This window comes from Manis javanica, chromosome 8, assembly GCF_040802235.1.
Source record: "Manis javanica isolate MJ-LG chromosome 8, MJ_LKY, whole genome shotgun sequence".
NCBI classification, from domain to species: domain Eukaryota; kingdom Metazoa; phylum Chordata; class Mammalia; order Pholidota; family Manidae; genus Manis; species Manis javanica.
The window spans coordinates 94,506,468-94,520,093 of record NC_133163.1 but is presented as its reverse complement, the minus strand read 5'-3'; the positions used below and the strand labels follow the sequence as shown (position 1 = coordinate 94,520,093).

Below are 13,626 nucleotides of genomic sequence, written 5' to 3'. Positions count from 1 at the left end.
GATTCATAAAGACATATGCACCCCTATGTTTATTGTAGCACTATTTACAACAGCCAAGAAATGGAAGAAACTTAAGTCTCCATCAGTAGATGAATGGATAAAGAAGATGTGGTACATATACACAATGGAATATTATTCAGCCATGAGAAGAAAACAAATCCTACCATTTGCAACAACATGGATGGAGCTAGAGGGTATTATGCTCAGTGAAATAAGCCAGGTGGAGAAAGACAAGTATCAAATGATTTCACTCATCTGTGGACTATAACAAGAAGCAAAAACTGAAGGAGCAAAACAGCAGCAGACTCACAGAACCCAAGAATGGACTAACAGTTACCAAAAGTAAAGGGACTGGAGAGGATGGGTGAGAAAGGAGGTATAAGAGGATTAAGGACCATTACACTTAGCACACATAATCAATGGGCGAGAAACGGGGAATTAAGTATAGCACTTTAAAGACAAGTAGTGACTCTATAGCTTCTTACTATGGTGATGGACAGTGACTGTAATGGGGTATATGGTGGGGATTTGATAAGAGGGAGAATGTAGTAACCATAGTGTTGCTCATGTGAAACCTGAGCATAAGATTATATAATCAATGATACCTTAAAATATATATATATATATATACACATATACACACACACATATAAATATCAGAGTGAGACATGCTAATGTATAAATAAAACAGGGAGATGTGGTAGAGGGTGGTAGGAGCTTCTATCTTAAATAGTTTGGTCAGGGGAAGAATTTTTGAGGAAGAGACATTGAGAAGAGGTGTGAATGAAATTGAGAGGAAGAACATTCAGGTAAAGACCATCAAGTACAAACAAAGGCTTTGAGACAGGAGCATGCACAGCACATCTGAGGAACTATAAATAAAAGAGTGAGGGGAAAGTGTTAGAAATGAATCAGAAAGGAAAGAAGGGGCCATATTAGAAGCACAGCAATAAAAACACTAGGAATAGGTAGTAAGGGGGCTGGGAAGCTGAGGATTGGGACTACATTTGGTAATTTCAAAGGAGGCAATAATAGTACTAATTAAAATAAAAGAAGCTCCCATTTTCTGAGTCGTTTGTATGAGCCAGAAACTAATCCCATGTCACTCTCAATGTGCTTGAGATAGATAGCCCTTCTCACAGATGAGCAAACTAAAACTCTTGACAGAAGTGATGAGCCATATATCTAACCTGAGTTAAAAATTTTAAGTACTGTAGTCATTCTGAAAAAGCCACTGTAGTGGCTGAAATGTTTACAAAAAGTGATACAAGGTTTAAAGTTAATCCTCTCCATTTTTCTCTTAGCCCTCAGTTGCAGCCTGTACTCTGAGAGCCAAAAAATAACTGACCTTGCCTCTGACTCTTATTTTCTAATTTCAATGACAGGGCCAGAATCTTAAAAATGTTCACACTTGGAGTTACCTGTCTTCCAGAGCTTCACAATCCAGTATGACTATGGCGAAGGAATAGGCACTAGTAAGCAATGTTTCTCCACTCTAGGAACACTTATGTATGGGGTTGGTACCTTAGTATTTGTATTTCTTAATAGCTCCAAAGGTGGTTCTGTTGTACAGCCAAGAGAATGAAAGAGAGAATAAAAAGCATGGGCTTTGGAGTTAGACCAGAATTCAAATCATGGCTCTACCATTCATTAATTATATGACTTTGGGTTAGTACCTAACTTTTCAGTCTTCATCTGAAAAACAGGGATAATGCCATTTACCCTGAACGATGAATTTAGGGACTAAGTGAGAATATCTGCTAATGGATTATGATACAAGCCTAGCAACTAGTAGTTGTTCAATATATACTAAAGCATTCGGAATTGTCAAAGGTAAACATTTATCATTAGAATGGAAAAAGAATCCAAGATTCAGGTTGAGGAAACAAACATACTTAAAATGTAAAACTATCAGTCCTAATAAATTTATTGAGCCTCCTGATTACACAGAAGAATAATTAATGTTTAGAGGAGTCCTAATGAATGCTTACTAATAGCAATGTTTTGGGAAGTTCATGAAGCTTTGATACATAATTGTCCCCCAAAATATATTATTCATTCTGAAGCATAAATGTTAAGTACAAAACAATGATGTAACATTCTTATGTTACTTTTCTCTATACACATGAACAGATATAACACACTTATAATTGCTCAAATATTGGACAGTGGGACCATCTGAGCCCTCTAAGAAATATAGGTGCCTGTCTATAGAGACTAATAAAATGATGTTCTCATATGGCTCCTAAGACCCAGTCTGTGAATTGAAGTTCATTCAAACTTGGAGATCCATTTTTATAAAAAACAACATAGACATCCACTGCTTGCCATGACATAGTAACCAATGTTTGACTTACCCTCCCATCTCTTAAAGAATTTTCAATATGGACGAAATAGATAAGGCAATTGTTTTCAGACACCGGACAACCAACAGCACGACTAATTCTTGAAAGGGTTGTACATGAAATGAACAGCCTTGGTGAGCAGAGGAGGCAGAAATCATCAGTTTGGGCTGCTGAAGTGACTGGAATTTGTAGGACAGAATACTACAGAGAAAAGAGCTGTGTGATGTGAAATAGGGGACAGAAACCCTGCACGATATTCCTCTTGGGCCTTTGGTGAAGGCCTGGGCTGTGTATACACAGGGTGAGACTCTATGGGGCCTAGCAAAGAGGACCTGCTGCAGAGCTAAAAGCTTAAAAGAAATACAAGAAGTTATGTAGTACTAGAAGACAATGGATCTCTGGCCCAGCCACACTAGAGAATCTTCACTGAGTATCTTGGTTGTTTATATGATATGCTACAAGTCCTACTTAAAAAGTAAGGATCACATCTTAGAGTTAATAAGGACCATGTCCTCAGACTAAGAACAAAATCAAAACTGACCTGCCCTAACAAAGCATAAAACCAAGTCTGAAAGAATCAAGAGGATTTACTAGTAATTTAACTCTGCTGGAATAAAAACTCAAAACCCTTTAAAGAAGACAACAAAATCCACACTTCTTCATGTGTCATTCATACAGCACAATAAAATTACTACATACAGAAAGAAGCAGGGAGTATGACCCCTAATCAAAAAAAAAACTGAAACAGATTCAAAGATGATCCTACTTGCTGAAACTAGCAGACAAGAACTTGTAAACAACTACAACTTTTACATAAATGTATAAAACTTGTATATATATATATATCTCCACACACACACAGATTTAAAGGAAAAGGTGGGGATGCTCAGTAGAGAAATGGAGACTTAAAAAGAACCAAATGGAAATTCCAGAACTGAAAACACAACATTTGAAATGAAAACTACATTAGATGGGCTACTACGTTAGTCAAAGCAGACTAAACACTACAGGAAAAGGGGTCAATGAACTTGGAAAAAGATCAAAGATATTAAACAAACTGAAAGGAAAAAATTATTGTAAAAACCTGAATAGAATTTCAGTGACCTGTAGGACAGTATCAAGCAGTCTGAAATGCAGGTACCTTGAGTCCAGTAGGAGAAAAAAGAGAGAATATGGAAGAAAAAAAATTTGAATAATATTTGAATTAGAATATAGACTGAAAAATTTGGGGAATATAGACTGAAAATTCCCCAAATTTGGTGAAACACATCAACTCCCAAATTGAAAAACCTCAGTGAATCCCAAAGAGGATAAATACAACAAAAAAACATACCAAGGCACTTACTCAAACTGATAAAATTAAAAGTAAAAATAAAATCTTAAAAGCAGTTACAGAAAAAAATAAACTCAAATGCAAGGGCACAACAGAAAGAAAGCTGACTTATCAGAATCAATAGAAGCTAGAAGACAGTGGAACTGCAGCTTTAAAGTGCTGGAAGAAAAAACAAAATCAACCCAAATTGTTAGATTCAGTAAAAATCCCTCTAAAAAATTAATATGAAATAAAGATATTTTAAGATAAATAACAGTTGTAAAAATTCACTGCAAGAAGATCTGCATTTCAAGAAATGCCAAAGGATGCTCTTCAGGCGAAGGGACAATGACTCAAGATAGAAATTAGAATCCACAGAAAGGAATGTAGAACACTAGAAATGATAAATATATGATAAATATAAGAGACCATAATAGTTTATTTTCTCATTTTCTTAAAATAATTTTTAAAGCAAACAAAATAATATTGAAAATACTGGGATTTTTAACCTACGTAAGTAAAACATATTGACAACAATAGCACAAAGAAAAGTCAAGTGGAATTATATTTTTGTAAGGTTCTAACATTTCACATGAAGTGGTACAATATTAGTTCTAATTAGACCATGACACATAAAGGATGTATATCATAAACCCTAGAATAACCACTGAAGCACAATACTTCGGAAGTACTATTTTTTAAAAATGAGAGAAATAGGTACAATTAAACCCTCAAACCCCAAGTCCTAATTATCCTATTCTCTCTGATACTTGTTGGCTCAAGAGCCTATTTTGATTCCTTTTTTCTTAATTGTGGTTAGTATAAATCATGGCCCCATAAAACATGACAATGAAAAAAAAATTTTTCAATTATAAACTAAATGTATCATTAGAAGTTTATGTATCTTTAGTACCAATATTCAGGAATACTAAAATATGAAATTATGCTAGTATAAGTATTTTTCCCTTACAAAAAAAAGCCCAATTTTGTATAATTTGTTTTCTTCTGTAACAGGAATCTTTGAAAACTTTTTCCTAAGACCAAATAGTGAATATTTTAGACTTGTAAGCTATACTTACTGCCGTTGTAGCACAAAAGCAGCCATATGCAATACATAAATGAATGAGCATAGTAATATTTCAATAATACTATTAGAAGAGGCAACCAAGCTCTCGTTTGCCAATTCCTGCTCCCCAGTCCCAGAAGCTGCCCCTAGGACATGGCCTTAAGATAATGATACGGTAGACTTCTGGGAAGATGGTGGTATAGTGACAGCTTGAACCTACCTTCTCCCACCTTCACACTGAATCTATACCTATATACAAAGCAATTAATCTTGATGAAGAGCTGGGGACCTAGTGAACACCTTCTACATAATGAGGGATAGAAAGATCACATAAAAAATGGCAGAAAAGATGGAGAGATGGTAACAGAGGGAACCCCACCCCCCAGCGCCATGACCTGGAGCAGAGAGGGAAATCACTGAGAGACCAGGATACAGACTCCCTGCTCTGAGACAAAGGAAAAAAGCTTTGCTTTCAAGTATATCTAGATTAAGTGCAAAAGCCTGACTTTTAGAACTAAAGCACCTACTCTTTGGCAGGGAAATGGCTGGAACTCTCTCTCGATCAGAGGTCTGGTGAGAGCCACTGTTTATACTCTTTCCCCATATGATAGTGACACAGAGAACAGGGTTGGGGCACACACACCAATTTCATGCTTCCTAGCTCCCACCCACAATCAGCTGTGTCAGCTAGAGATCTTATTTGGATTGCAGCTGCCCTGAGGGCATGGAGGTAGTTGCCGCTGACCCCGGGAAGGTGTACCCTGGCCATCCTGCATTGCAAGCACCCATCTAGTAGCTGCAAAGGTGGGGCTTCCCTGGAGCCAATCCAAGGTGTACCTGGCTACTGCACCATGTACTCAGAGCCAAGAGCCACAAAGGCAGGGTTTCCCTGGAAGCTATACCTGGACCTGGGCCTGCACCCTGGGAAAAGAGCCAGTCATGAGGGACCCCTGAGGACAGGGCCTGAGCAGCTGCTGCTTCACTGCAGGTATGGAGCCAGTAGCTACAGAGGTGGGACTTTCCTGGACACCACACCTGAGCCTGCTGCCTCCCCACCACCATGGACCCCATCAACATCCACTTAGAAGTCCCTCTGATTGGGACCCTTGTGATCCCATCCCTCTCCAACCATGCCCTGAGAGTCCTGACACCGGAGTACCTCATGCTTTCTAGGCCTCCAGCCAGCCAGCCAAAACCACCAGCCATACAAGTTCTACCCAGGGGGCCTGCCCTACACAAGGCCAAACCTTCAACAATGGGAGAGGTAGCTACTTCTACTAAATCATAGAATCAAGCACAGAAAGCAAAACAAAATGAGGAAACAGAGGAATATGCTAGAAACAAAAGAACATGACAAAACTTCAGAAAATAAACTAAATGAAACAGAATTAAGTAATCTACTTGATAGAGTTAAAATTAATGATTATAAAGGCTTACTAGACTTGAGAAGAGTGGAGTAACTCAGTGAGAACCTCTAAAAACAGATAAAAAATACAAAACAGAATCAACCAGAGATGAAGAATACAATAAACAAAATGAAAAACACACTAAAGGGAATCAACAGGAGATTAGAGGATGCAGAAGAAGGGATCAGCAATTTGGAAGACAGAGTAATGGGAAGCACTCAAGTTGAGCAGCAAAAAGAGAAAACAATGAAAAGAAATGAAACAGAGAGAGCTCTGGGACAATAACAAATATCCAAAAATCAGCATTATAGGAGTCACAGCAGGCTAAGAGAGGAAGAAGCGAAAACCTTACCTGAAGAAATAATAGCTGAAATAAGCAGGCATCCAGGTCCAGGAAGCAGAAAGAGCCCCAAATAAGATAAACCCAAGTAGGACTACACCAAGACACATCATAATTAAAATGTCAAAGATCAAAGACAAAGAGAGAATCTTAAAGGCAGCAAGATAAAAGCAAATTACCTACAAGGAAAATCCCATAAGGCTATCAGCTGATTGCTCAGCAGAAACTCTACAGACCAGAAGGGAGTAGCATCATATATTCAAAGTGCTAAAAGAGAAAAACATCTAACCAAGAATACGCTACCTAGTAAGGTTACCATTTAGAATAGAAGGGGAGAAAGAGAACTTCACAGATAAACTTAGAAAATAAGTTTAGGTTGTAAGTTAGGGTGATAAGTTAGAAGAGTTAACCACCACTAAACCAGCCTTACAAGAAACATTAAAGGGTCTTCTTTAAGAGGAAAAGAGAAGACCCTAATGAGAAGCAAGAATAATATGAAAGTGAATTTCACTGATAAAAGCAAACATATATCAGAGGTAGTAGATCAATCACTTAAAAGCTAATATGAAGGTGAAAAGTACTATAATCAATTATATCTAAAAACTAGTTAAGGAAATCACTAAATAAAAAGGTGTTAAAGAAGGTATCATATCTAGAGGGTATTATGCTCAGTGAAATAAGCCAGGTGGAGAAGGACAAATACCATATTACTTCACTTATTGGTGGAGTATAAAAACAAAACAAAATAGAAGGAACAAAATAGCAGTAGACTCATAGACACCTAAAAGGGACTAATGGTTACCAGGGGGAGGGGTTGGAGTGGGTGGCAGGGATAGGGTGAAGGGGCTAAAGGGGCACAATAATTAGCAATCACAGTATAAGCTGGTCATGGGGACAGTAGTACAGCATGGAGAATACAGCCAACAATTCTATAACATCTTACTGCATTTATAGATATTAACCACACTAGAGGGGGTGAGGATTCAATAATATGGGTAACAGTTGAACCACTGTATTGTATAGTTGAAACCAACATAAGATTGTATATCAATGATACTTTAATTAAAAAAAAGAAGAAGGCATCATATACATAAAAAGTTGAGGAGGGGGAGTAAAAAATGTAGTGTTGTTAGAATGCATTCAAACTTAAGTGACCAGCAACTTATCATAGATTGCTATATATGTAGGATGTCATATAAGAACCCATAGTAACCAAAAGTCGAAAATCCATAATGTGTACAAATACACAAAAAATAAGGGAATCCAAACAAGACTAAAGATAGTTATAATGCACGAGTAGGGAGCAAGAGAGGAAGAAAAGATCAGATAAGAACAACAAAAACAACCAGGAAACATTTAACAAAATGGCAATAAATACACACCTATCAATAATTACTTTAAATGTAAATGGACTAAATGACCCAATCAAAAGATACAGGGCAACTGAATTAAAAAACAAGACCCACTTATATGCTGCCTACAAGAGACTCACTCTAGACCTAAAGACACACAGAGACTGAAACTGAAGTGATGGAAAAAGCTGTACCATGCAAACAGGAATGAAAGAAAGCTGGAATATCAATACTTATATCTGACAAAATAGACTTTAGAATGAAGGCTGAAACAAGAGAAGAGGACATTATAATATAACTAAGGGAACAATCTACCAAGAAGATATAACAACTGTAAATATCTACACACGTAACAGAGGAGCACCTAAATATATAAAGCAAATATTAACAGACATAGAGATTGATGTAATACAAGAATATGGGGACTTCAACACCCCAGTTACATCAATGTATAGATCATCTAGACAGATAATCAATAAGGAAATAGTGGATGCAAATGACACATTAGACCAAACATAATTAACAGATATATACAGTATATTATATCCCAAAACAGTATACCTTCTTTTCAAGTGCACATGGAATAGTCTGCAGAATAGATCAGATTAGGCCACACAGATTAAGAAGACTGAAATCATTTCAAGCATCTTTCCAACCACAATGGTCTCAAACTGGAAATCAATTACAAGAAAAAAATGGAAAAAGCATAAACACAGGGAGGCTAAACAGCATGCTATTAAACAACCAATGGTCCATCAACAAAATAAAAAAATACTTGAAGAATAATGAAAATAGAAATACAACAGTTCATAATCTTGGGATACAGAAAAAGCAGTCCTAAGAGGGGAGTTTATAACAATGTAGGCCTACCTCAAGGAACTAGAAAAAGAACAAGCAAAGCCCAAAGTTAGTAGAAAAAAGGAAATAACAAAGATCAGAGCAGAAACAACATAGTAAAAAAAAAAAAAAAAAAGATCAATGGAACTAAGAGCTGACTCTCCAAAAAGATGAACACTGATAAACCTTTAGCTAGACTCATCAAGAAAAAAAGGAAGAGGACTGAAATATATAAAATTAGAAATGAAAGAGAAATTAAACCAACATCACAGAAATACAAATGATTATGAGAGCATTATAAAAAGTTTTATGCCAATAAATTGGACAACTTAGAAAAAATGGATAAATTCTTAGAAACATACTATCTTGCAAGACTAAACCAGCAAGAAATAGAAAATTTGAACAGATCAATTAGTAGCTATAGAATTGAACTGGTAATCAAAAAACTCCCAACAAACAAAATGCCAGTTCCAGATGGCTTCAAGGTGAATTGTACCTATCATTTAAAGAAGAGTTGATACCTTTCTTACTCAAACTATTCCAAAAATTGGAGAAGATGGAAACCTTCCAAATTTGCTCTATGAGGCTATCATCCTGGTACCAAAACCAGACAAGGACACTACAAAAAAAGAAAATTACAGACCAATATCCCTAAGAATAGGTAATTTATGAAATTACCTTATGAATTTTTTAAACCAAATTCAAAAGGTTCTAAAGGTTGTATAATGAAAGGTAAGTCATCTTTTTATCTCTGCCTTCAGTCTTCTTTCCCAGAGGCAACCACTACTACCAGTTTCAATCTAGAGCAGCACTGGCCAAAACAATTTTTTGTAATGATGGAAATATTCTTTATCTGTGCTGTCCAATATAGTAGCCTCTAGCCAAAGATGACTATTAAGCATCTCTGTGGCTAGTTTGACTGAGGAACTGAATTTTTTGTTTTATTTAAGTTTAATGAATTTAAATAGCTACGTGTAACCGGTGTCTACTGTGTTAGACAGTACAGATCTAGAGACTCCTGTGGGAGCAGTGGTTTCCAATGTTGGCTATGTAATACAATCACCTAAGGAGCATTTAAGCCTTCACTGCCCAAGTCACACCTCAGGCCAAATATATAAAAATCTCTGGACTGGGACTCAGGCATCAGTACTTTTTTTTTTTTAACTCCCTAGAGATTCCAATATACAGCCAAGGTCAAAAGCCTCTGTCCTAGAAAACCATCTTATAAATACAGCAGCTCCACCTAATATGTATTTTAAAAAAATGAAAGGAGTAAGTTTCTCTAAGTTATTAATTAGAAAAGAACTTCCAACTGCTCCAGTACATAAAAATCTTTATATCCATATAGGGTTTTCCCCATAGTAAGCCATTAAAGGCAATTTTTAGTATAAAACTGACATTAAACTAGTAAGAAGTTTCCAAGAAGGATATAAGATTTCTCTCTCTGCTGATATGCATGACATGGAAAAGTTATTTGCATTACATACTATTAAAGAGTTCTTAAAATCAATAAGGAAACACCAACAAACCAATAGAAAAATTTGCAAAAATTATTACTGGGCAATTTATAGAATGCAGCAGCCAACACAGACAATAAATATATGAAGAGATGCTTAATGTTACTAGTACCAAGGCAAATTTAAGTTAATATGAGATACCATTTCATAGCCATGAAATTGACTAAAAAATAAAAGTATAACAAACCCAAATGCTAGTGAGGATGCAGACAAACTGTCATTTATTACTAGTAGAAGTGTAGGCTGATATACAATGAAGCTAAAGATACTCTATGATGTAAGAATTCTACTTTTAAGTTCATATTCTTGTGCATATCTTTGCAACCACTGTGCTGGGAATTGTTTATGGGTTATAAGTGTGCTGAGTTATTGATTTCCCCAACCAAAGATGCGCTGTTATTTCCAACTTTCCACCATAATAAACAAGTCAGCAGAGAGGGGTACCTATGATGGCCAAGAAACATAAAAATGGCAAGAACAAAGAGACATGGAAAAAAACTGAATGGGATTAAGATAGCAGCAGTGATTCAAACTTCAAGTGGAAATGGATAAGAAGCAGACACATTAATGAAGAAGCACTGAACAGAAGCACCCATAAAGAAGAAAAAGGAAAGAGTGAATAAACTATTAACTGCAAGGACAAGCCAAGTCCTAAAATCCTATATAAGGGTATTACTATGACATATTAAAGCACAACAACAACAACACAGCATTCTAGGAACACTTGCTCTGCAAGAAATGAGCCATATATACTTGTAGTAAACATAAAAGACTCTAACATAGCAGAACTGTCAAGAGCAATATCTCTGACTCATCAAAAAAGGTTCAAATATGGTTGACTCTTATCAAGGAAAAAACAAGTACTTTATATATTTTGGCAAAAATTTTTCATAAAAATTACATCCAAAAGAAAAGTCCTGGCAATTAATGGTTAGTTAATCAATTGGAAATATCAATTGTCCAGGTATCTGTGACTTTTCTCAAATATTATTCAAAAATAAAATAGGGTCACATGAAAAATAGTCTGACTGATTTAGTTAAGTACGCTAATAATTTTTACTTACCAGTGGGAAGATCTTCAACTTTTGCAAGATCATTCTCTTCTATTCCAGGCATTCCTGCATCACCACCTCCTTTGATTTGTTCTGCACAAGTAACAAAAGCCATAATTCTATACTTTTCCTTACATAATTGAAAATGTTTTGAAAGAATGAGACAACCAGTTTTTAAAGCAATACACTATATTGACTGAGTATCTTTGTATCTTGCTTTGGACACAGTTGTAACTCTAAAACAATGTACTCTATTCTCCTTTATCAAAGCATCCAAATTTGAAACAATATAGACACCTAATCATAACTGATCTAAAATAAAACAATATTCTTTATGATTAAAAATCTTCATTTCAAAATGAGCAGAAAAAGTCAATATCCTATTAACACAAAATAATATAATAGTGATACCTTTCCCATGTGGAATATGATTGCTTGAGGGCTCTTCATTTTTATCTGGAGCATTCTCAGCTACTTTTGCAATGTTTTTAGGTACTGCATAATTGTTTATACCCAATTCATTTCCATATTTTGATTCAAACTTGTGAGCTTCTTGCTGTTAGATAAAGATTTGATAACAATAAATATTTTTCAGTTCAAAACATTATACCATTGACAAAGCTATTAATTAAATGTTCTGAAACAGTTCGTGTTTTGAAATAAACACCACAGGTCCAAATTCCAAAAACTTGAATACGTGGCACACATTTTGTGTCCAGTTTTTACACCTAATATGAAATTTAAAAATAACACTTTTTAAAATCTCTAATTATGATAAATGGCCTAAAATGTTTGGTAGAGGTCATTCTCTTTGGCTGTCCTGAGGGAGTGATTCTGCAAGAAGGCAGCCTTGCTGAACACTGTAGGTTGCTGTGGAGGCCTACAGTTGGGCATTGTCCTGGGTGCTGTGGGTTCTTTACAGGCATATGATGTAACTGAGCAGACAGCAGTCTGTGGCAGATTGGCACCAGGAGCCCCCTTAAATGTGGTATCTGGCAACTGGCATTGTCAGGCTTTTCCCCAAGCAGAAACAGCAAGGGTAAAAAACAGCAAACTTCTTCCCAGGTGCAATGACCACCCAAGCACTGGAGGTAATGGCAGAACAATACACAAGTTCAGTGCTCCCTCCAACATGCTCCAAACCATGCCATCTCCTTGGAAACTTGAATCTTTAGATATCTGGTGAAGCCTGACTCAATTCTGTTGGTGGGCCAGTTTTGTCTTTTATATTGGTTTGAGTCATTTCAGTGGAAAATTAAGAAAATCAAGAAGTCAAATACCCATGCCTGGGTTGCCATACAGGTCCCTCTGCTTAGTATTTAATGCATATATAAATGCTTTGTCAACTCTAAACCCCTAGGCAATGTAATCACAAGTAATGTTATAAAAAACCAACAGCATTAAAAAATCTACAGGAAATCTAGAAAAACAAAAGCCAAATTGTAAGAATTTGTCACAATAAAGAGGATGCTTTGACAATCAGGTTTGAAGTATTTCAGCATAGCTGGAAGATAAAATCAATAAACATATGCATAGTGCTTTATAGCTTACAAATTACTTTCAAATCTATCCTCTGGTAGAGATGAATTAACAGTTTGGATAAAAACAAAATTAAAACCAGGCCTAAAGAAGTTTAGTAGCTTGTCCAAACCTACAAAGCGAGAGAATTAGGGAGAACGAATTCAAACCACAGTCTCTTTGACACATTCTGTAGGGGACAGTTCTGAGAACTTAATTGTTGAATGAAATGCTAAATTGAAATTTCTGAACATGTTATTATAAGGGCCAAAGGTGAGAATATCCATGAGGCACAACCTGAACAGCCATATGCGTCAATGTGCATTTTTCACTATAATGCTGTATCATACGGCTATTTTCTGCAGTCCACATCTTTGTAGATGTGGATAAACAATATTAAACAAAACTGAAAAGTGAATGAACCACTGTTCAAAAACACTTTTCCACTTAAAATAGTTAACAAAGATGTTGTCCCTTTGATGCATTCATTATTACTGACCTTTACATGAATGGACCATATTAAATATTCTTAATACAATAAGATGGCTTTCCACAGAGAATATAGTTAATGATTCTGTAACCTCTTATTGCTGTTGACAGATAGTGACTGCACTAGAAGGGGTGAAGATTTAATAATATGGGTACTGTTGCACCACTGTTGTATAACTGAAACCAACATAAGATTGTATATCAATGATACTTTAATAAAAACATAAATAAGATGGCTTTCTAAACACAATGCTGGTGATTTGTAAGTGGTCCCCCTAATTGTTTTTGAAATAACCTCTTTATTCTGAAATAATTTTAGATTTACAGAAAAGTAATTATCCCTCACCCAATCTCCTTAATGTTATCAATTTATATTACAGCATGGTAGTTTG

The 13,626-nt window shown here is 35.8% G+C and overlaps 1 protein-coding gene across 2 annotated transcripts in view; it reads right to left on the bottom strand.

Annotated features, from left to right (window-relative positions):
* GOLM2 (golgi membrane protein 2) overlaps window positions 1–13,626 on the bottom strand; it is a 163,324-nt gene that overhangs the window by 69,881 nt on the left and 79,817 nt on the right. For both annotated transcript variants that reach the window (XM_037022156.2, XM_037022157.2), the window contains exons 5-6: window positions 11,639–11,783; window positions 11,240–11,320 (exon numbers count right to left, since the gene is read on the bottom strand). In XM_037022156.2, coding sequence (XP_036878051.1) covers window positions 11,240–11,320; window positions 11,639–11,783 — 226 coding nt within the window. The remainder of the gene's footprint in view (window positions 1–11,239; window positions 11,321–11,638; window positions 11,784–13,626) is intronic.